General features: G+C 52.2%; 10 protein-coding genes across 10 annotated transcripts; 5 read left to right on the top strand and 5 right to left on the bottom strand.

Annotated features, from left to right (window-relative positions):
* Positions 1 to 389: 389 nt before the first annotated feature.
* Positions 390 to 947, top strand: EJ05DRAFT_502270 (acyl-CoA N-acyltransferase; the record flags this gene model as incomplete). The annotated part of the gene is made up of 1 exon (XM_033747229.1): positions 390 to 947. The coding sequence occupies one exon, from the start codon at positions 390 to 392 to the stop codon at positions 945 to 947; it is 558 nt and encodes a 185-aa protein (XP_033599230.1).
* A 111-nt stretch (positions 948 to 1,058) lies between these two features.
* On the bottom strand, positions 1,059 to 4,120 carry EJ05DRAFT_512393 (CCCH zinc finger and SMR domain-containing protein). The gene is made up of 3 exons (XM_033748333.1): positions 2,880 to 4,120; positions 1,950 to 2,827; positions 1,059 to 1,897 (listed from the first exon to the last, which is right to left on the bottom strand). Exons 1-3 carry the CDS (start codon positions 3,797 to 3,799, stop codon positions 1,476 to 1,478), a joined length of 2,220 nt encoding a protein of 739 aa, XP_033599229.1. The 5' UTR covers positions 3,800 to 4,120; the 3' UTR covers positions 1,059 to 1,475.
* A 740-nt stretch (positions 4,121 to 4,860) lies between these two features.
* Positions 4,861 to 6,270, top strand: EJ05DRAFT_77334 (uncharacterized protein). The gene is made up of 2 exons (XM_033749968.1): positions 4,861 to 5,450; positions 5,504 to 6,270. The coding sequence occupies exons 1-2, from the start codon at positions 4,966 to 4,968 to the stop codon at positions 6,198 to 6,200; spliced, it is 1,182 nt and encodes a 393-aa protein (XP_033599228.1). The 5' UTR covers positions 4,861 to 4,965; the 3' UTR covers positions 6,201 to 6,270.
* Positions 6,271 to 6,339: 69 nt separating this feature from the next.
* On the bottom strand, positions 6,340 to 8,269 carry EJ05DRAFT_441387 (Clavaminate synthase-like protein; the record flags this gene model as incomplete). The annotated part of the gene is made up of 2 exons (XM_033741984.1): positions 6,340 to 7,651; positions 7,977 to 8,269. The coding sequence occupies 2 exons, from the start codon at positions 8,267 to 8,269 to the stop codon at positions 6,340 to 6,342; spliced, it is 1,605 nt and encodes a 534-aa protein (XP_033599227.1).
* Positions 8,270 to 8,449: 180 nt separating this feature from the next.
* EJ05DRAFT_77117 (DEAD-domain-containing protein) lies at positions 8,450 to 10,215 on the top strand. Its single transcript, XM_033749965.1, has 4 exons — positions 8,450 to 8,943; positions 9,038 to 9,181; positions 9,240 to 9,866; positions 10,067 to 10,215. Coding segments are annotated over exons 1-4 (807 nt in total). The 5' UTR covers positions 8,450 to 8,909; the 3' UTR covers positions 10,069 to 10,215.
* Positions 10,216 to 10,582: 367 nt separating this feature from the next.
* EJ05DRAFT_77135 (UAA transporter) lies at positions 10,583 to 12,121 on the bottom strand. The gene is made up of 4 exons (XM_033749966.1): positions 11,968 to 12,121; positions 11,888 to 11,913; positions 11,819 to 11,835; positions 10,583 to 11,748 (listed from the first exon to the last, which is right to left on the bottom strand). The coding sequence occupies exons 1-4, from the start codon at positions 12,028 to 12,030 to the stop codon at positions 10,808 to 10,810; spliced, it is 1,047 nt and encodes a 348-aa protein (XP_033599225.1). The 5' UTR covers positions 12,031 to 12,121; the 3' UTR covers positions 10,583 to 10,807.
* Positions 12,122 to 12,588: 467 nt separating this feature from the next.
* On the bottom strand, positions 12,589 to 14,813 carry EJ05DRAFT_77241 (protein phosphatase PP2A regulatory subunit B). The gene is made up of 5 exons (XM_033749967.1): positions 14,499 to 14,813; positions 14,344 to 14,441; positions 13,635 to 14,283; positions 12,991 to 13,580; positions 12,589 to 12,938 (listed from the first exon to the last, which is right to left on the bottom strand). The coding sequence occupies exons 1-5, from the start codon at positions 14,569 to 14,571 to the stop codon at positions 12,915 to 12,917; spliced, it is 1,434 nt and encodes a 477-aa protein (XP_033599224.1). The 5' UTR covers positions 14,572 to 14,813; the 3' UTR covers positions 12,589 to 12,914.
* Positions 14,814 to 15,555: 742 nt separating this feature from the next.
* Positions 15,556 to 17,295, top strand: EJ05DRAFT_454863 (uncharacterized protein). Its single transcript, XM_033742456.1, has 4 exons — positions 15,556 to 15,695; positions 15,766 to 15,922; positions 15,976 to 16,649; positions 16,703 to 17,295. The coding sequence occupies exons 1-4, from the start codon at positions 15,604 to 15,606 to the stop codon at positions 16,956 to 16,958; spliced, it is 1,179 nt and encodes a 392-aa protein (XP_033599223.1). The 5' UTR covers positions 15,556 to 15,603; the 3' UTR covers positions 16,959 to 17,295.
* Positions 17,296 to 17,627: 332 nt separating this feature from the next.
* EJ05DRAFT_477855 (succinate dehydrogenase subunit A) lies at positions 17,628 to 20,046 on the top strand. Its single transcript, XM_033744326.1, has 4 exons — positions 17,628 to 17,740; positions 17,925 to 18,217; positions 18,266 to 18,430; positions 18,481 to 20,046. Exons 1-4 carry the CDS (start codon positions 17,699 to 17,701, stop codon positions 19,922 to 19,924), a joined length of 1,944 nt encoding a protein of 647 aa, XP_033599222.1. The 5' UTR covers positions 17,628 to 17,698; the 3' UTR covers positions 19,925 to 20,046.
* On the bottom strand, positions 19,977 to 21,682 carry EJ05DRAFT_467162 (26S proteasome subunit P45). Its single transcript, XM_033742833.1, has 2 exons — positions 21,121 to 21,682; positions 19,977 to 21,064 (listed from the first exon to the last, which is right to left on the bottom strand). The coding sequence occupies exons 1-2, from the start codon at positions 21,558 to 21,560 to the stop codon at positions 20,185 to 20,187; spliced, it is 1,320 nt and encodes a 439-aa protein (XP_033599221.1). The 5' UTR covers positions 21,561 to 21,682; the 3' UTR covers positions 19,977 to 20,184.
* Positions 21,683 to 21,765: the final 83 nt, after the last annotated feature.

Below are 21,765 nucleotides of genomic sequence, written 5' to 3'. Positions count from 1 at the left end.
GAAACTTACTACTAGAGTCGAATTCTCAGTCTATGTCTATGGTTGGCTATAAGATTTCTAGCACTTCAGCTTCAGTCAGTTCAATTGGAACTTTGAACTCGACTAGACTAATTCATTGTGACACAACAGTTTCGGATCGGTCCTTCTTGTTTCCATCCGTTAGCTACAAAGCACCTTTCCAGTTTCCACATACACAACAAAACAAACAACCACAATCACACACACAGACACACAGACACACCACACAGACACACGAAAAACAGCAGAACAAACCCATCACCAACACACCACCAACCAACAATCAACCCTCCACACCAGACCAAAACCTCACAATCCATACAACCCCACACAAACCACCAAACTCACACGCCTCCACAACCACAACCCCAATGTCCACAATCCAAATCCGCGCCCGCGAACCCACCGACATCCCCGCCCTCCACGCCCTCATCCCCCTCATCCACGCCACAACAGGCTACCCAGTCGAAGGCTCCGCCGTCCCAGCCTCCTTCCTCACCCCAACCTCCACCCTAGCCGCCTACGTCGCCGTCCTCACCACCCCCCAAACAACCACCCCCCTAGGCCAAGCAGCCCTCCACCCCATCAACCCGGCCAGCACGCTCTTCGCCGCCCTGCAATCCCACCACCCGGCCGCCCGCGCAGAAGACTACGTCGTGCTGGGCCGGCTGTTCATCGCGCCGTTTGCGCAGGGGCAGGGCGTGGGGCGCAGGCTTGTGTGTGAGGCGGTGGAGCGGGCGAGGGCGTGGGGGAGGGGGGTCGTGCTGGATGTGTTGGAGAAGGATGGGGCTGCGGTGAGGTTTTATGAGAGGTTGGGGTGGAGGCGGTTGGGGGTTGAGGGGGTGTATTTTCCGTGGGCGAGGGAGGGGCGGGAGGGCGAGGTCGGGTTTAGGGAGTTTTATTATCTTGCTGCTGAGAGGCCGGGGTGAGGGGGGTTAGAGGGGAAGGGGTTGATTGAGGGGGGAGGAGAGGGAAAGGGAGAGAAAAGGGGGGATTGAGTGTTGCATTTGAGCGGGCGTAGCATGCGGTTGGATGGGGATGGATGGATTGTTGTACTTCAACAGTACTTACTACATACGTACTCTCGCTATCATGTTCGATCTCACACGCATATATACTCCAGCATAGCATCATCACCAATAGAAAGTTAGATGACATAGAACAACATGGCTCGAATTGAATCTTGTGAAACGCTTCACACCACCAGCCCAAGCCTGTATAACCAGACCAAAAGTCTGATGTGCATGCAGCGGCATTCACAATCCAATCCATCGAGACAGCAATTGGAAATCAAAAGTGCGAGCACTCCAGCAGCTAAGCTCCTTTCCTCGATGCATACGAATCAGCCCCCGGCCATCAAGTCAGCTTTCAGCCATCAAGCCAGTCTCATCACGCGCAGTCAAAACGTCAACGTTTAATTTAATCTTAAATTTTCTCTTTTCTCGCTTCTACAACTGTCACGACACCGCGCCCAGCCTCGCCCGCGGCCCCTTGGGTATCTCACCCACCATCACCTTCGCCCCGCCAGCGTCCTCGCCCCTCTTCAGCAACTGAATCTTCGTGCCCAGCTCGCCCCTTTTCCCGTCGTCCGCGCCCTCCTCCACAAACTCTTTGGCCGTGCGCTCGCCCAAGCTGCGGTCCCAGCTGCTTGGATCCACCCCGAGGATGCCGCCAACGTTATTGCGGTCGCCCGGCACCGAGAACTCGCGGAAGACGTAGCGCCATTCGTTGAGGAAGCCACGTATGGCCTTGCCGACTTTGTCTTTGCCGTTTTTGGAGTGGTGGCCGGTGCCGGTGATGGCGTAGATGGGCCGGGAGGTGGCTTGGTGTTTGAGGAGGATGTTTTCGAGATAGGTGACGGCTTCTTCCGGGTGTAGACCTGTAGTTGTCTTTAGTATCATAGTCACTGCTAACTAAAAGGGAGGACTCACCATGTAGATCAACGTAAAGCTCACGTGCGTTGGGACCAAGATCTTTGTTCCGTTCCTCATAAAGATGCTGTGCCGCCTCGCGATGTGCTTTCCGCATCAGGTCATTTTCACTCTGGCCTCGTAGACTCAGCGCTTTGGCAGCGCGTGAGTCGTTGCGATTCCACGCCTGAGCTGCGCTCTGTAAGAATTTGTTTCGTAGTCCACCATGCTTGAATGCTTCCTGGCGAGCTTTAAGGTAAGCTTTATTGGCAGAGTCACCCGTATCTAGCCACGGGACGCGTTCTGGAGCAGGAATAGCCTGTGCTGCAGCGCTGTTCTCGCGACTGTTCTGAAAGCTCTTCGCGGACCTTACGCCCTTTCGGAGCTGAGCCGGACTTGGCGATGGTGACATCTTTACCAGATCAGCCATAGACTGAGGCACAACATTCTCCTTGCTAGCTCCGTGAGCACCACGCTTTCCATGATGTCTCTTGCCACCCCTGGTAGCCGCGGACCCCAGTGTAGGGAAAGCTTCGTCATCGTTGACAGAAGGCGCAGAAGGTGTTACAGCTCGCGATTGTTGACGACTGCCTGGTCTGGATTGTGACCGGCTCTGGGAGCTCGGGACGAAGTTTGCGAATGGGTTCAAGCCTGGCGGGGGTGTGGCCACGGAGCCGCCTGAGTTGTAGATAGCTTCGACGGTAGATGGATCAAGGTAAGAGTTGGACGGAGTCTGCTGTAGAGCTGGAAACGCTTCGTAGTCTTGTACGTGAAAGTTCGGTGCAGTATTTGCCTGGGTTCCTGCTCCTCCTTCCAACATCAAGCGGGCCATCAGAGCGGAGGGGTCGTGCGAAAACATGCAAGTCTCGCCAGCTAGGCAGTTGCCTTGAATGAAGTACCTGCGACGATTATGTTAGCTGAATACATAATCTGTAAATCACGACTACTTACTTGCACAGTGTTTTGCTAGGGTCGTGGCTGAACCTGCAATCCGCACGTGCGCAATGACCACTGGAGAGCCAGTATTTGCACAGTATGTTTGACTTGGCTTGACCCGCAGGAGTCGCAGGTCTGAAAGCAGGACTCATCGACTTCCCAACTGTGAATGTCTTCTCAGCTTCAGCTAGTGAGGGCTGAGTTAAACCTTGTTCCCCCATCAAGGCGAGGATTGTGGCACTGAGGTCGTACTCATTTTCCTGTAGCGCCTTCTCGAGCTCCTCGTTCGACTTGTCATCCCGTAAGACGGACCTGAGCATATCATACGGTTCCATATCCATAGTGTACGGCTGAACCCATTCAGCCGCAGCACCGTTCAGTCCAGTCTCGCCCTGCAGAGAAGAAGCCTCGCTCACAGCGTCATCGTTGACTAGCCAGTCCACAGAGTCACTGTTGAGATCTCCATATGGATCTGGAGTATAGCTAGACTCGCTAAATTGATATGCGCTGAGGCTTGGACTGTGTGGTATATGCGGCGAGGAGAATGCCAGTCGTGGAGACGGACGCGGGGAGGTGAAGGGTGAGGCGGTCGACGACTTTGCACGAGCAAAGCCGGGTGGAGCTATTCCAAAGCCTGGAGGTGGCGCGATCCTGGGAGAAGAGCCGAGTGGTGTAGAAGCTCGAGCGAGCTGCCAAGCAGCTGGGGATGGTCGACGGACGACAGTATGGCGGCTAGGTGGAGGAGATGTTGAGTTGCCCACGGTGCTATCGCGGTATCGCCACAGTGCATCGAGAACAGCACCTTCTAAGGACTTTCCCGTCAAAGATGTCTCTTTACGCAAAAGCTCTTCCACCTTCTCCGTCTTGTCATCATCGTCGAGCGAGTCGTCTTGGAGGATCGGGAGACACAGGTCGTAAGCGGCGTCGGGTATCATATTGGAGGGTTGTTTGTTGAAGGTAGGTTGGTGACGGAAAGCTCCAGGCGCATAGCAGACGCCAGCAGAAGTAGAGTCCGCAGATGTGTGAGTGAAGGTAGATTACGATTAGGGCGGTGTCACGGAACGTGAAAGTAGGCTTATATTCAGTGATGCTGACGCGGTGAAACGCGGGCAAGTAGCTGACCGGGCAGCGTAGGATCAAAACGGAAGAATTGCAGAGACGAAAGAACAAAGACCACAGCAGCAGTATGTGAGAATATTGATCGAAGAGAAGAGTGAGGGGAGGAGTGAATTAGGAGTGAGTGGTGGTGTTGTGGCTGGCGGTCGAGGGGTCAAGGTGAGGGTGAGAGCCTGATGTTGGCCTGATATTGGCCTGAGGTTAGAACGGGCTAATGAATTCCCCAGAGCCAAGACTCCTTTAGTCTACCAAAGTCCGTGCATACAATTGAAACGAAACAGCTGCATGAATCCTTAATCACTTCATGGAATATACTTGTCATATATATGTCCAGAATTATGGGCTTCATCCTTGGCTGCTCTGACGGTTGAAGAAGCCTGAGCTCACAATGTACGACGTGATGTTGTCCACTTGCTCAGACCATAGCTAAACAACGCCTCGAATGCGGCGCGTACGGCGTCGTGCCCAAAGAAAGAGTTATTATTAGTAAGTCACAGTCTCTACCGAGTAGCCTCCCATCAGACGTCTGCAGTACAATGCTCTGCATGGTCCAACGTAACATATATTCATTATCATTGCATGACTATAAACATGTAAATACACCGCGCACGGATATAGCACGCACCGAGACGGGAGTCTTACTAGCGGCCGCCCGCATGGATCGCAGGGTTCTTTCTTTCACTTTGGGATCCATTCTTGGTGCCTGAAGGCAGCAATCCTGGCAGCCCTGTACGCTCATTACGCCATTACGTGAGCAGCGGCTGGCTTCCAACATTCACTCCAACTGCTTCGTCCAACCGTTTACTTGTGTCATCTTAAGCTCCTCTTCTCTTCTCTTCGCTTCGTACTCAGTATTCTCGGATGTTTCTGCATCGGTAGTCCCGTCATCATCTCCGCCGTCTGCAGCCGCCGAATCGTCGTCATCACCTCCCCCTGTCAGTGCTTCCGACATCTCCGAACTCGATCTCGATCTTGAATCGTCACCATGCCAGTCGCTGACGAAGATGCGCGCGCCTTCATGCTTCCTGCAGACACCGATCCAGAATCACAGAGACGCTCGGATAGCCCGGCGTGGGCGAGGAGGTCGAGCTCGTATGCTCGTCGCTCCGGCTCATACAACCGGTCGGGACAGTCTACCTTCGGCGACCGTCCGCGCAGTTGGAGTGCGCAGGTGCTACAGAATGCCGAGAAGATTCAAAGGAGAGGCCTGAAGCAATGGAATAAGCTCACGCCGTTGCAGAAAGTTCTGGCGAGCGTAGCAGGCGTCATAGCTGTGGTGCTGGGAATACTGTTTTTGGTCTATAATGAGAGCATATTCCGGTGGATGAAACCGTATGCGAAGAAGTGGAATGATATCACCGCGGGATGGCTCATACTCTGGTTTCTCATCATCATTGTGTCCTTCCCGCCGATGATAGGATACTCTACGCTGCTGACCATCTCTGGCTTTGTATATGGCTTTCCGAATGGGTGTGTACACTTTGCCCCCTGGTGCTGGAATTTGCCTGCTGACTTACCTCCAGCTGGTACATTGCTGCCTCTGCTACTGTGGTTGGGAGTACGATAGCGTTCATCGCCTCGCGCTCGGTACTGAAGAAGTATGTCGACCGCTTCGTAGCCCACGACAAGCGCTTCAACGCCTTAGCCCTGACTCTGAAACACGACGGCCTCAAGCTCCTAGTCATGATCCGACTCTGTCCACTCCCATATTCAATCTCAAACGGCGCCATCGCCACCTTCCCCACCGTCCACTGGGCCTTTTTCGCCCTCGCCACCGCGTGCGTGACACCAAAGCTCCTCATCCACGTCTACGTCGGCTCTCAGCTCAGCCGTATCGCCGACGAGGGCGAAGAGATGGACGGCAAGACAAAAGCAATCTCATACCTAAGCATCCTGATCGGCCTCGTAGCCGGCATCGCAACAGGATACTTCATGTACAAAAAGACACAGGCCAGAGCCAAAGAGCTAGAGGCCGAAGAGCGCGAGCATGTGCGCAACGAGAGTGTCGGGGATCTGGAGCGCGAATATGCGGATGATCCGGATGCGCTCGAGGCCGCTGTACATTTACGTGAAGAGGAGGATGACATCAGTCTACATCCGGCGTGGACTGAGGACGCGCAGGAATTTAGGGATGTCGACGACGTTGCTAATGTCTTCAACGTCGGAGACGGTGTGTCTGAGGAGGATCTGTTGAGTCCGAGCCCGAAACCAAGGGAATGATTGATGATGTTGTATGTATACATTGTTAGATGACTGCATTTAAGGGGCGTTCAATGGGTCACGTTATGGCGAAATCTACTAGAGACTGCCGAGATATAGATACATCAGGTTAAGAACATATTCATGGCATTATTACTCTCTACTGGGCTGGCAGTGCATCGTCATCGTCCTCACTATCATCCCCCGTCGTCCCAAACCCAAACGAGAACCCTCCTTGCGCCCCATCATCCTCATCCGCACTCTCATCCCCTTCCCCACCCCCAAACCCAAAACTAAACCCACTCTCCTTCTTCTCCCCATCATCCCCCCCAAGCAGACCCTTCGTCAACACCTCCCACCTCGTCCTCCTCCCCTTCTTCCCCGTCCCCCTCCTCTCCAAAACCCCCATACCCTCCTCCAAAACATCCGGATACTCCGCCCCCAACCTCTCAACAAACAACCCAAACGGATCCCCCACATCATCCCGAAACCCCGTAACCTGCTCGGGCACATCCCTCAGAAACGCCAAAACATCCGGCACCTTGGCCCTAGGCACAAAATTCTGCGTCACCGCCACGCCCTCCTGCAGATTAAGCACGAGATGGAACCAGCCGCTGGGGACATGCAGGACCTCGCCCGCGTGGCAGACGGCCTCGACGCAGCCCGGCGAGCGACGCGCGAGGGCGTGGAAGGTGAGGAGGTACTCTGCGATGCTGAGCGGGGCGGTGATTTCGGCGTTGTCGGGGGAGAGGATGATGCCTGGGGGTGGGGAGGGGAAGAGGAGCCAGTATTTTGCGCCGGTGAGCACGGCGTTCCAGGCGGATGTGGCGTTGGGGTCTTTGTGGAAGGTGCTGCCGCTGCGGGCGGGGCCGAGGATGAGCCAGCGGCGGTCGGGCCGTTGGGCGTGGAGGACGGAGAAGAAGTCTGTGCCGAAGGCGGGGGGTGGCCAGTATGCTGCTTCTGTTGCGTCGGTGGAGGTGGTGGAGGTGGAGGAGGAGCAGTTGGAGGGTGGGGAGGAGCTGACGGTGAGGGACATTTTCTCGACAAAGGAGCGGTCGAAGAGGTAGAGGGGGGATTCGTCGGATGAGTTGTGCATGTAGGAGGTGTAGGTGCTGAGTGGCCAGTCGACGGCCTCAGCGCGGAAGGTGACGGAGGCGTATTTCTCGAGGAGCGAGGCGGTGTTCCAGGTCTTGTAAATGGGCCACTGCTTGATAGGGTCGGTGAGGATGAAGGGTTTGTTTGTCCAGGAAGATTGAAAGTCTGCTTCGCTGAGATCGGAGAAGCGGTCGATGGCGTTTTGGCGCGGAATGTTGCGGGCGTAGTGGTCGAGGGGTGTGTGAGCGCAGAAAAAGGGGCGGTGGAGGACGTCGGAGAAGACGGCTGAGCAGTCGAGACGGGAAAATGCAGAGGATGGCTTGCCCAGATACGTTGCCCGCCATGTGCCGTGCCAGGAGAAGTCTTTTGGTTTTGATCTAGCTCGTCGTTAGCAGGGTGAATGAAGTAAGACCAACTAGCTTTTGACCGGTCAGAGGTAGGAGCATGTCGATGATGTGCATACACAGTATTTGATACATGATTGGATGGGAGACATGGGGTCGATGAGGATATCATCAGTGAAACGCTTGCATACGATCATGTCGCTCCCATTGCATGTTATTCCCCATCCTTAATAGGGGTTATAGGGTATGGGTGTATACTGTCCTCTTACGGGGCGCATCCTATCCCAAGGAACGATTTCGAAGACTTGGAGACATAAAACGAGACTTAGAGAGCAAAGGAACGTGGCATGCCACTTACCGTACAAAGAGGTCCCGCCATAACTCATCTGACCTCGTGAAGGCATACAAGTACTTACATGTGCCCCCCAGCTGAGTCAACTTGTCTGAGTCAAAGGACTCAAGTAAAACCATAAGCAGCTCGTCCGGTAGCCTGGCGAAGAAACCACTGCAGTCCTTCGAGTTACTGGACGCAGTGTAGGCATTTCCAGATGGTTTCACTCGTAGAGGATGTTGTTGTATTGCTACCGGAACGTCATCCCCTGACTCATCAGAGTCAGAGCATGTGCTCTGCGGGGGACCATCTATCTTCATCCTCTTAGCTGGATGAATAGTGCTTCCCTCGTCAGTGGTGGGATTAAGTACTGCGGACGGAGTCATTTGAAGTCAACAAGCATAGGGGCAAGGCCGTTGTTGATTGGTCAGTCAGTGAGGCTGATGCGCTCGGACGATGCGGAATGCGAGAGAGATGCTAGATCGCACGTCAAAGTCAGTATTGTGACTGTGAACGGTTGACCAGAAGTCACAGTATCAAGCTCACATTGATCAGCAAAGGCAAAGAGGTTCTGTCATAGTATATGCGAATCCAAATGCGATAATTTTGCCTCCCGCGACACAATTTTCTGGCGGACTGTGGATGCCAAGGCTACTAGCGCGATCCCCCCCGAATCTACGAAATCTTTCAAAATTCAGCAGGCGGGGACGAACTTTTTTCTCTCACTTCCAACTCTCCACAACAAATACTTCAACTCAACCACCACCACTTCGAGGCCTCACGTCTCGTATAGAACTGATTCTATTTGTACAGAGGGTCTTTCTTCGCATTTTTAGTACTCTTCAACCTTTGTCGCAGAGCCTCCTTTCAAGGACTTCTCTGCACAGCCCGGCCACAAGCACAAACGTTCATTTGATCGCAGCGCAACGCCTGTGATCACCATCTCCTCTCGTCGCAATCATGGCTGAAAAAGGCCTCGAAGATATCCCAGAGGGTACGTGAAGGTTCTCGCAGGGCGCACTCGTTGCGTTCTGGGCGAAGCTATTATTTTGCCGCAAATTTGCATCCACTAACGCTCTCGGTACCAGGTCAGATCGAGTCCAACTACGATGAAGTTACCGACTCCTTCGACAGCATGAACCTGAAGGCTGAGCTCCTTCGTGGAGTTTATGCCTACGGTTTCGAGCGTCCCTCTGCGATTCAGCAGCGCGCTATCATGCCCGTCATCAAGGGTGGGTCTACATATTCCGCATACATCCACGTTCGGACATGGTTACTGATTCTCCATAGGCTCCGACGTTATCGCGCAGGCTCAGTCAGGTACTGGAAAGACTGCCACCTTCTCCATCTCTGTCCTCCAGAAGATTGACCCCAATGTCAAGGCTTGCCAGGCCTTGATCCTTGCCCCCACTCGCGAACTTGCCCAGCAGATTCAGAAGGTCGTTATCGCCATCGGTGATTTCATGAACATTGAATGCCATGCCTGTATCGGCGGTACCAGCGTCCGTGATGACATGAAGGCTCTTGGAGATGGCCCTCACGTCGTCGTTGGAACTCCTGGCCGTGTTCAGGACATGATTCAGCGCCGCGTCCTGAAGACTGATTCCATGAAAATGTTCGTCCTCGACGAGGCTGACGAGATGTTGTCCCGCGGTTTCACTGAGCAGATCTACGACATCTTCCAGCTGCTCCCCCAGTCTACCCAGGTTGTCCTTCTGTCCGCCACCATGCCCCAGGACGTCCTTGAGGTCACCACCAAGTTCATGCGCGATCCCGTTCGTATCCTCGTCAAGAAGGACGAGCTTACTCTCGAAGGTATCAAGCAGTTCTACATCGCTGTTGAGAAGGAGGATTGGAAGCTAGACACCCTTTCCGATCTTTACGAGACCGTCACCATCACACAGGCCGTCATCTTCTGCAACACCCGGAGAAAGGTCGATTGGCTTACCGACAAGCTCACTGCCCGTGACTTCACCGTCTCCGCCATGCACGGAGACATGGACCAGGCCCAGCGTGATCTCATTATGAAGGAGTTCCGCTCCGGTTCATCCCGTGTGCTCATCGCTACTGATCTGTTGGCCCGTGGTATCGATGTCCAACAAGTCTCTCTGGTCATTAACTATGACTTGCCTGCCAACCGCGAGAACTACATCCATCGCATTGGTCGTGGTGGCCGTTTCGGTCGTAAGGGTGTTGCCATCAACTTCGTCACTGCTGATGACGTACGAATGATGCGCGAAATTGAACAATTCTACAGCACACAAATTGAGGAGATGCCCATGAATGTGGCCGGTAAGTCTCAGAGGACGCATCTTTACTGGCAACAATTAGCTGACAATGTGATCAGATCTGATTTAAGTGGTGTCGAAAATCGTCTTAAGCTGCCGACTCGCTTGTATCCAATTTGAGTTTTATCTACGGAATAAAAGTTGGAACGAAACCTTGCCAAGTAAGGTATCTCGATAATATGGGGGTCGCCGGCGTTTGTCAACACTTGAGAAGCATGCTTTCCTCATACTCTGCATGTCTCTCACATATTGCATTACATTCTCCTAGAAACAGTGGAACGGAGTGCACATATGCAATAATCTTTGAAGTGTTTTTGTGCTTTGTCACGTGGTGCTTTCTCATTTCCTTTGCTGTCGACTGTTTGGAACATATTGTTGGTTCATGCTTGTTCTACGTTGATCATGCCGAGACGTGCACACGATTCATGTGTCAATCTAGTAGCAGTAGATCCCCAAATAGACCGATCGTTTTCAGATGGCCTCGAAGAACGATTTGTGACCAATACTACTACTACTACTAACTCTATATCTATCTGGTCCAACTTCATCATGAAAACGACAACTCTAGGTTCACCTTGCCTTCTTCGCCTCCATCTCTGCCTTTGCACGTCTCCTCTTAATCCCAACCGTCGTTTCCCACCCATACAGCGCCCCTGATCCGAACACCAACACCGCACCAACAGCCATCTGCAACCCCATTCTATTCCCAAACAACCAGATACTAAATATAAAACTGACCAGCTTCCGGATATTCAACACAATCGTCACCGTCACCGCCGACGTCTTCGCACTCAACAGATTCACCCCGCTGATGCACAACAGCTGCGTCACCGAATTCACACCGAGCATAAACACCGCCCTCGGCGTCTGCGCGAGCAGCTTGACGACCGGCAGCGGCAGCGACGCGGGTAAATATACTGACGTGGGCGTGACGAGCGGTGGCGAGCGCATCAGCGCACGGAATTGCGCCCCTAGCGTAGCGCGCAGCGGGACAAACATGGGCAGACTGAGCAGATGCGAGTAGAACAGATTCTGCTCCCAGGCGGCGCCATGCACGGCATACAAATCCTGGACGTAGACGCCCATCCACGCGCTCAGCAGCTGCGCGAGCAACAAGACGGCCAGACCGGCGCCGAAGCTACTCTGGCCAGGGTCAGTCATGCTCTTCCCCTTGCCGCTCGCATCGGCCCAGGCGCTGACGAGCACGCCGGCGGTGAGGAGGGCGACGCTGAGGATCTGGAGGCGCGAGTAGCGCTTGCCGGTGAGGTGGCCGGCGGCCATGGTGGTGGCGGAGCCGAAGGAGCGGAGGATGATGTGGACGGGGACGGAGATGTTAAAGGCGAAGGCCCAGTTGTTGAGCATGTTGACGGCGAAGAACATGCCGGCGGAGACGAGCCATTTGTGGAAGGGGACGGCGGAGCGTTTGAGGGCGTAGGGGCTGGAGGGGTCGAGTTGGGAGGGGAGGACGGCGAGGCAGACGAGGATGAATTGGCCGAGGGTGATGAGGAGGCCTGGGGGGTGGTGGTTGTGGTTAGATTGATGGTTGGGTAGAAGGGGGACTACGGGATTGTATATACATACCACTGTTAGGTTCTTCTCTGGGTTGCTATTAGCTGTTGCAATTGTGGAAGGTTAGGGAGGAGTACATACTTGACGATTGCTTCTAATGCAAAGACCTAAAACGTCGTGAATTGATGCACGCATGATATGCCCGATTGCATGGTACGTACATTGGAACAACACCCGCCGAAGATCAGCGTCACAATCCCCAGAGGGACGAGGCTTTCTATCATAATAGACGTGGGAAATAGACGTGGGCAATATTCGATGCCGTATACGTACAGACAAGGTTACAATCCAAGTATGAACGAAGAATAGAATACTGAGGGGTGAAGTTTGACGTAGGTTTCAAAGAAGATCCTGCGTACGCATTAGCCTTAGAAGCGGGAGCATTGATCCGAAAATCTGTATCAGTCGTGTACACGTATGCACACGTCTGTTCGTCGTAACAGTCCAGCGCTCGCGGGCAGAGGTGATTGATATACCTTCGAGGCACTTTGAACCAGAACTGAATGAAATGCTACGATGACGTGGACGATATGAACCGGGCAATCTTATGGGAATCAAATCATACATACAGAAATCGGGTTATGGTCGAATGGCATCCGACATGGTGGTAACTCTGGCTAAACAGTCTCAGATCTCAAATTCATATAAGGTCATGAGTCGATGTGTGGTTGATAGATCCATCCGAATTGAGTTGAGGCTCGGCCGCTCGTCGGCTGTGGCTTGTCTAACAGAACACAGGGACAGGGCTTGTCGCAGGGCTGAGGCGGCTCTACGACTCGGACCTTTATTCCTAATTCTCCACAAGGATAAAAAAGGCTTGATAATGCTTTATTTGCATGACACCTTTGTAGTAATTTTACGTTCCATTCGACGCAGAGGTCCGATCTAAGTGAGCTTGCAAATCATGCAAGCCTAACAGTCTATCTATTCTGCCACATGATACATCCCCCCGATCTCAGTCAGACCTCCAACTTTTGTCGCTTTCGTTTACTCGTTATGTCCGGCAACCCAATGACGGTAGACCTGGGCACACATGAAGAGGCGCGGCTTTCTTCATTGGCCTGTGGTTCTGGTACTAAACGATCTCGCCTGGGATTGTGTCCATCGTTCATAGCGCCGAAAAGACGAAGAGCTGGCCGACGATTTTAGTATGCGTGGGCGTGCGTGCTGGTGAGTATACTTACGTTGTTGGTCGCGGCGATGGCTATGCTGTCTTCGAACGGGTGCCAGCTCATGTGCAGAATCTTCTTGTTGAAATCGATCTGATCAGCGTCGGTTTCTTTTCGCATCCTCTGTCCCTGGCCAACGGCACCAGCGGCCGGACTGTTTGCCCGAGAGCTATTCTTCTTGTTGCCTGTCGTTGGGCTTGTTGATGAATTCATAGGTGTTGGAATACCGACTTTCTTCGCCTTGAATGCAGACTTGTCGGCTTGTAGAACAACCTCTGTGTCCTTGTCAGGGTCCGAAGGGTAAATCATGAAGTTGTTGTTGTAGCTGCCAGTCATAACGTTTTTGGCATCACCTGAGAAAACAACTTCAAATTTGTCGAAAATGCTATCGTTCTCATACGTGTCGCAGAGACGTGGCCTCAAGTGTTCGTGAATTGGGATCGTCTTGACAGGGGTGCGTTCCATGTTCACGTCCCAGATCTTAACAGTAAGGTAGTCCCTGGAGAGGATGTATCGACCATCATGTGAAAATCGAACGTCGGAAATTGAGGATATAATCTCCGAGAAGAAAGATCGCGATGATGGATCCTCTTCTTGCTCGAACTCTGGTATCAACGATTAGCTTTCATGCTCTTCCTAGTTCTATACAGAGAACATACGCTTGGCATGTTGGTCACATAATGCGCTCTCTCGCATGTCAGCGAGCTTGATGGTTCCTTTCGAACTCGCATACATGAACCAATTGCAGCTTTGAGGGTGGAACTCCGCAGCAGTAATGACTTCTGTCAGCTCCTCCATATTCGCTGGTTTGATATCAACAATGTTAAAACTCTGGTCTTGAATGTTCAGGTTCCATAAGTTGATACGCAGATCGTCGCTGCTAATGAAAGTCTCTCCATCGCTGTTCACCGAAATGCTGTTAATGTGATATGCGTGAGCATTCGCATACGTCTTCCGCGGTACCGCCGCAACAACGGTGTCATGATGTGTTAATCTTGGGAGCTTGAGATCTGACGCATTGCGAAAGTATGTTCCTGGGTTTTTTACGGGACCCCCAGCTCCTGGAACCCCTCCCGGAGTTAACTCATGAGAGAGATTGTTCTCAGCCACAACCTTTAGAGACTTCTCAAATACTTTCCACAACTTTATAGTCTTGTCATTTGTTGATAGGAGGTAGTGAGATGCGTTCTGCCTGCGACACCACTTAATCTTGTTGATCTTCTCTTCTATCTCGAGCGATTTCAGGTAATCGAATTCTGGTTCGTGTGATTGAAACTCTGTGTGAAATTTGTATTCGCAAGTTTTTTTCTGGGCAAAGTCAGTAATAGTAGCGAGTGTGAGGTCTGACCCTCGTGAATCGGTACTGACTGATTCATTGCGCTCAAACAGCACAACACGGCCACCCTTGTCACCAGTGGCCAAATAGTTGCCCGTTTGGTCAAATTCGACTGTTGATATGATGTCGGCTAATTTAACGCCGCGTTAATAGTGTTTAGGTATGGGACTGATAAGGAAGACTGTACCCTCTGTGATATCCTCTACGTCACCTTTATCACCAAAGCATCTAGACAAGGAAGTCAGTGGACAATAAAGCATTTTATAACAAAAGACCAACGATACGGCCGTTTCGGGTCCAGCAGCTGGCGGAGCGCACGAAATGGTACGTACTGCGTGAATTTCCACGTTGTCTGGTTATCGCTTTCCACCATCTTGTCTGTGTGCGAGCAAGAATTCTGATTTCACGAGCAGGAAGCTGTTCGACAGTCTACTGTGTAATGCGTCTTATTGTACGGAGTCTCGCGTATGACGTATGACGAATTCGAATGTAAGACTGGGAGCGCAAACACGGACGCTACTTCGGTCTTCGGAAGTATTTGAAGAAAGTTGCGAATGGCGACGGCGAAAAAGATGATGTGCGAGTGTGTGAAAGAAGATAGAGACAAGGTATGAGGCTCTCTATTCGAAGGGGATGCTGCGCTGGGAGATGGTATACTGATAGAGAAGTGCTTGTCGCGGTCAGTGCGTGGTTTACGGAGAGTAGAGCTCGATCTTCAACAAGTAGTGGTTAGTCAACGGGACGGCGAAGGTAGACAGTGAAAAGTAAGTCAAAGGGTACAACACGGCCCCGAGGAGGGATAGGTGTATTGGCGCGGGCGGTGTTGCCCTTTATGAGACAAGGAAGCTTGAAAGCGGGAAGGGGAGCAGACTGACATCAGTGAGAACTGGGCAGGCAGGGTAAGGGCAGAGTAGGATCGTGTGAGGAGACCACCTGCATTCATCCATGTATTCCAAAGACGTACCTGATAAGGCCAAAGGTCGCGATCTGGATCCCAGAGCCCACAAGATGTAACAATAGCTGATACGACCGGCTTGAATGAGGAGAAACACTGGAGAGAGATGTCGATATAATGTCGAGACGTCGAGTTTGGTGGGGGCTTCGTTCCCTTACACTTGGAGTGTAAGAGAGTCGCGCCAAGGCCAGGCTAGAGCTCATGCGGCTTTAGCGCCATCTGTAAGCGAGAATCGAAAATCCACCACACTTTCACCAGTATCGAACTTCGGTTCGAACTTCCAGCGCCCAGCGACAACACCAAACGACTATCCGAATACCTTGAACGGCTGCCCATTATGTCGCACCGAAAGTTCGAGGCTCCTCGCCACGGTTCGTTGGCTTTCTTGCCCCGCAAGCGGGCTGCCCGTCACCGAGGAAAGGTCAAGAGGTGCGTACCCAAGTCGACACTCAATTCTTAGTACAGGTCGAGATAAACTGACTGCAATTGCGTGCAACAGCTTTCCCAAGGATGACAAGAAGAAGCCTGTCCATCTTACCGCTACCATGGGCTACAAGGCTGGTATGACGACCGTCGTCCGTGACCTTGACCGTCCTGGTGCCAAGCTCCACAAGAAGGAAATCGTTGAGGCCGCGACCGTCATTGAGACTCCTCCGGTATGTGTAACGCTAAACTTGATACTGGGCCCATTTACTTACACGCATTGCAGATGATCGTAGTTGGTGTCGTTGGTTACATCGAGACTCCCCGCGGTCTACGTTCCCTCACAACCGTCTGGGCCGAGCATCTAAGCGAGGAGATCAAGCGCCGATTCTACAAGAACTGGTACAAGAGCAAGAGAAAGGCCTTCACCAAGTACGCCAAGAAGCACTCTGAGAACAACGGCCAATCCGTCACCCGCGAACTCGAGAGAATCAAGAAATACTGCACAGTCGTCCGCGTTCTTGCCCACACCCAGATTAGCAAAACTCCTCTCAAGCAAAAGAAGGCTCACCTCATGGAGATTCAAGTCAACGGTGGTGAGATTGCTGCCAAGGTCGATTTTGCTCAGGGCCTGTTCGAGAAGCCCGTCGATGTCAGCTCAGTGTTCGAACAGGATGAAATGATCGACGTCATTGGTGTTACCAAGGGTCACGGTTTCAACGGTGTTACTTCTCGTTGGGGAACTAAGAAGCTTCCTCGCAAGACCCACAAAGGTCTACGCAAGGTCGCTTGTATCGGTGCCTGGCATCCTTCCCACGTGCAATGGACTGTTGCACGTGCTGGTCAAATGGGTTACCATCATCGTACTTCCGTCAACCACAAGATCTACCGCATTGGTAAGGGTGATGATGAGGGCAACGCTTCCACCGAGTTCGACGTTTCCAAGAAGACCATCACTCCGTAAGTTTTATTCTGGAATCGCTGCGAACTTATAGGAGCTAACTACGTCACAGCATGGGAGGCTTCGTACGCTACGGTGAAGTGAAGAACGACTACGTTCTCATCAAGGGATCCTGCCCGGGTGTAAAGAAACGTGTATTAACTCTACGCAAATCGATGTTCACCCACACCAGCCGAAGAGCGCTCGAGAAGATCGATCTCAAGTGGATCGATACCTCCTCTAAGTTCGGTCACGGCGCATACCAGACACCAGCGGAGAAGCGCGCTTTCTTGGGTACACTCAAGAAGGACTTGGTGGCTCCTGCGTAGGTTGTTCTCGGCGATGTTTGCATTTAACGGTTCTTCGAAGGGAGATGTGTGGCGTTCACCTGTGGCATCGAATAGTGCGAACAGGAAATAAAATAAATGACCAATACCCAAACTCTAGCCGACCTTCTTCTTGTGCACTATTTCCACTGTATGTCAAATTTCGCGATGAATTTGCAGGACTGCCGTAAAGCCCAAACAACCACAACACTAACACCGAGTGATGGATACGAAGTGGTTTTCCACTCGCATACTTTCCAATAAACTAAATATACATTGGCATCTCGTGCCAGGAGCATTTTTTGTTAATTTAATTCGAATATGACTGAAGCTTCAATGACCTATGGCTATGTTCTGCAGAATTGTGTGGACCGGCAGTAGAAGCTAAGCTTTCACATGCACTGCACGTTACCGGACGGCACTGCCAATCAATGTCAATTAATTATCGCAAAGGTCCCTCAGCCCAAACGATACATTTTGATGAATCGACTTGAAAGAATAAGATCGTCATTTAGTTGGCTATTGTTGCGACTGTAATCACGGTCGAAATTCTGGACTCTATGCAACGCACGATTATTGTAGGACGGATAGACGCCTCGGCTGTGGCGGCCGGCGAATGGCGAGGCAGGCGAAGGTAAGCTAATTGCGACGTCGATGATCCGTCCACAGGCCTACAACCTCTTCACTCCAGCCTCCCAAACAGACGACTTTCCCTCCAACATTGCCGTCCGGTCGTACCCAAGATGAATTCCATAAGGCACCGGGGACTTGCCAGAGGCTCCCAGGTAGGACTCCTCCCATGCACGATCTTGGTGGCGTCCACCGAGACCCCCGCAAGCCCTCCGCATTCACAGACGCAACTTCAAAGCTCTTCGCACGACTGTCAGCCATTGGACGCGTGAGCGCTCTACAAATATACAAATTACGCTTTACATATGCACATATCAGCTAATACATTGTTCTGTCCAGATATGCAAGAGCCTTCAACAGCAGAACAGATCCTTTTCATCTACGAAAGCCGTACAGCGCATTATTACGAGTCAACCGCTTCGCGCAAAGGAAGCGTCCGGGGCGATCAGCCATAAATACCCCGTCATAGACCACGAATATGATGCTGTAGTTGTTGGCGCTGGAGGTGCTGGTCTGCGGGCTGCATTTGGTCTGGCCGAGGCGGGCTTTAATACAGCATGTGTTTCGAAGCTGTTTCCTACACGGTCACACACTGTGGCGGCGCAGGGAGGGATCAACGCGGCTCTTGGAAAGTGAGTATCGATCACGCGAAACCGTCTCCAAATCTAACAAGTATACAGCATGCATGAGGACGATTGGCGATGGCATATGTACGACACTGTGAAAGGCTCGGATTGGCTTGGAGATCAAGACGCTATCCATTACATGACAAGAGAGGCTCCTCAAAGTGTTATCGAACTCGAGAACTATGGATGTCCTTTCTCGAGAACGGACGATGGTCGCATGTAAGAGCTTGTCGACCGTAGCCGAAAATGTCGTTTGCTGACTATAGTAGTTATCAACGAGCTTTTGGTGGTCAATCCCAGAAGTATGGAAAGGGTGGTCAGGCCTACAGATGCTGTGCTGCGGCTGATCGCACTGGACACGCCCTGCTTCACACTCTCTATGGACAATCTCTCCGCCACAACACCAAATACTTCATCGAATTCTTCGCCACCGATCTTATTATGGAGGATGGTGTTTGCAAGGGTATCCTAGCTTATAACCAGGAAGACGGGACTTTGCACAGATTCCTGGCTAAACACACAGTCCTTGCCACTGGTGGGTACGGACGTGCGTACTTCAGCTGTACATCTGCCCACACTTGTACCGGAGATGGCATGGCCATGGTCGCCCGCGCAGGTCTCCCCAATCAGGACCTCGAATTCGTACAGTTCCACCCCACCGGTATCTACGGCGCTGGATGTTTGATCACCGAGGGCTCAAGAGGAGAAGGAGGTTATCTTCTGAACTCAGAAGGAGAGCGCTTCATGGAACGTTATGCGCCAACTGCTAAGGATCTTGCCAGTCGCGATGTCGTATCCCGCTCCATGACTATGGAGATCCGCGAAGGTCGCGGTGTCGGCCCAGACAAGGACCACATTTACTTGCAACTAAGTCATTTGCCACCAGAGATTCTTCATGAACGTCTGCCAGGTATCTCGGAAACTGCTTCGATTTTCGCTGGTGTTGATGTTCGCAAGCAACCGATTCCCGTCCTACCCACCGTCCATTATAACATGGGTGGTATCCCAACCAAGTACACCGGAGAAGTTCTAACTGTAGACGAGTCCGGTAAGGATCAGGTCGTTCCAGGTCTGTTTGCTTGCGGTGAAGCTGCCTGTGTCTCTGTCCACGGAGCGAATCGTCTCGGAGCCAACTCACTTCTTGATCTGATCGTTTTCGGCCGTGCTGTATCTCACACCATTCGCGACAACTTCAGTCCTGGCGAGTCCGTCGGACCTGTGTCCGCGGACGCTGGTGCCGATGGTATCAGCGTAATTGACCAGATCCGTACTGCCGATGGTCATCTACCAACTGCTGATATTCGCTCTGAGATGCAAAAGGTCATGCAAACTGATGTCAGCGTGTTCAGAACTCAAGAATCTCTCGACGAAGGTGTCCGCAGAATCCACGACGTTGACGCCAAGTTCAAGGACGTCGGCACCAAGGACCGCAGTATGATCTGGAACAGCGACCTTGTTGAGACGCTTGAACTAAGGAATCTACTCACCTGTGCGGTGCAAACTGCTGAGAGTGCCGCCAACCGCAAGGAGAGCCGTGGCGCTCATGCCCGCGAGGACTATCCCGACCGTGATGACGAGAACTGGATGAAGCACACTCTTAGTTGGCAAAAGAAGCCGCACTCAAAGGTTGACTTGAGTTACAGAAGCGTGGTGGCGAACACCCTAGACGAGGCGGAGTGCAAGGCAGTTCCTCCGTTCAAGCGTACGTATTAGAAAAACTGTTTTTAAGTCTACTTTTCAGGGTAGAGGTGCATGTATTAGGCAGCGGGTAACTTTGTACCTATATCGAGTTGAACATATTACATTTCGAATGCACGATTCTCACTACATGCAACCGTGGACATTCTGGAGAGATCAATGATCGTATTATACATGGGGCTCAGTTGTTCTAGGCGCCATCCTATGCTGAGTCTAAAGCTACTAATACGGTCTTTGCACTATTACGAAGATTCCCCAACTCCCTGAATACAAGCTTAGTTGTACTGCATGTATGTCGCCGTCGAGTTGAACTTCAGGTTGCCCTTGATGACCTTGTCCACGGCGGCCAGGAAGTCCTTCTCTGTAGCGACCTTCCTCCTTGCGCGAATAGCAAACATTCCGGCTTCAGTCGCCACACTCCTGAGCTCTGCACCTGTGCTGTTGGGACACAGTCTCGAGATCAGTTCCCATCTTATGTCACGCTCCACACTCATACTCTTGGCGTGAATCCGGAGAATGTTGGCTCGGCCCTCCATGTCTGGTAGGGAGAACTCAATCTTTCGGTCGATACGGCCAGGTCTCATCAGAGCGGGATCGAGTGTAGACGGCCTATTCGTGGCGAACATGACTTTGATGTTTCCGCGAGAATCGAAACCATCGAGCTGGGTAATCAGTTCCAACATGGTACGTTGGACCTCGTTGTCACCGCCCGCACCGTCGTCGAAACGGGCTCCACCGATGGCGTCGATTTCGTCGAAGAAGATGATGCAGGCTTTCTTGGTGCGCGCCATTTCAAATAGTTCACGAACCATGCGTGCTCCTTCACCGACGTATTTCTGGACTAGTTCGGAACCGATGACACGGATGAAGGTTGCGTCTGTCCTGTTGGCTACGGCACGCGCGCAGAGGGTTTTTCCGGTTCCTGGGGGGCCGTATAGAAGAGCACCCTTTGGAGGGTCGATTCCCAGATTGACGAAGCGCTCTGGGGAGAGTAAAGGCATTTCTACAACTTCTCGTAACTTCTCGATTTGCTCTTTGCAGCCACCGACATCGCCATATGTTACATCTGGCTTATCCTCAACAGTCATCATTGTGACGGAAGGGTCGATCTTTGGCGGTAGAGGTAGGAGGATTTGGTACTTGTTGCGGTCGACGCTGGGGTCGTATCAGTACTTTGAATGAAGTTGTCCTCGAATGACATCTGAACTTACCCTACACGCATTCCTTCTTCGATATCTGTCGGTGATACTCTCTCGCCCAGATTCACTACGAACTTGGCAATCTGCTTGACATTGATAACATATTTATGCTTTTCCGTGTCCTTCTCATCCTGAATGATCTTCGTACACCGGGCCACCTGCAGCGGCTGCTCTTCCTGCATCCGTTGCCGGTCGGCAGCAATGTCCCATAGATGTGGCGGTGCAAGACCAGTATCTGACTCCTTCACTCCGATCTTCTCGTTGACTGATGACTGCTTGTCCTTGATCTCTTTCTCGAGCTTCTTTAGCTCTGCGGCGTACGGTGCGGCTCCATAAGTCTTCAGCACTTGAATGTCCTCATCTGACAGCGGTGTGATCTTCTTCTCTTCTACCTCGTCGTCAGCGAAGTTCTTCTGGTACTTCTCCCAGCTCTGCCCCGTGGCGCTAGGCATGATTGTGACGATATGGACGAAGGTGACAAGCTGAGGCGATTCGAGGATATGTCTACAGAGTATGGCACGGGCGAAGAGAGTGAGAAGCCAGGCAGTGGTGTTGGAAGGGCGAAAGAAGTTATGATGATATGTGACGCGGTTTAGATAGCTAATTACACAGACATCGTAATCACGTCGTCCGGGAAGCTCGAAGTCGGCGCCGCCG

Source organism: Pseudovirgaria hyperparasitica, assembly GCF_010093815.1.
Source record: "Pseudovirgaria hyperparasitica strain CBS 121739 unplaced genomic scaffold EJ05scaffold_11, whole genome shotgun sequence".
NCBI classification, from domain to species: Eukaryota; Fungi; Ascomycota; class Dothideomycetes; order Acrospermales; family Acrospermaceae; genus Pseudovirgaria; species Pseudovirgaria hyperparasitica.
This window is presented reverse-complemented; position numbering and strand designations above follow the sequence as displayed.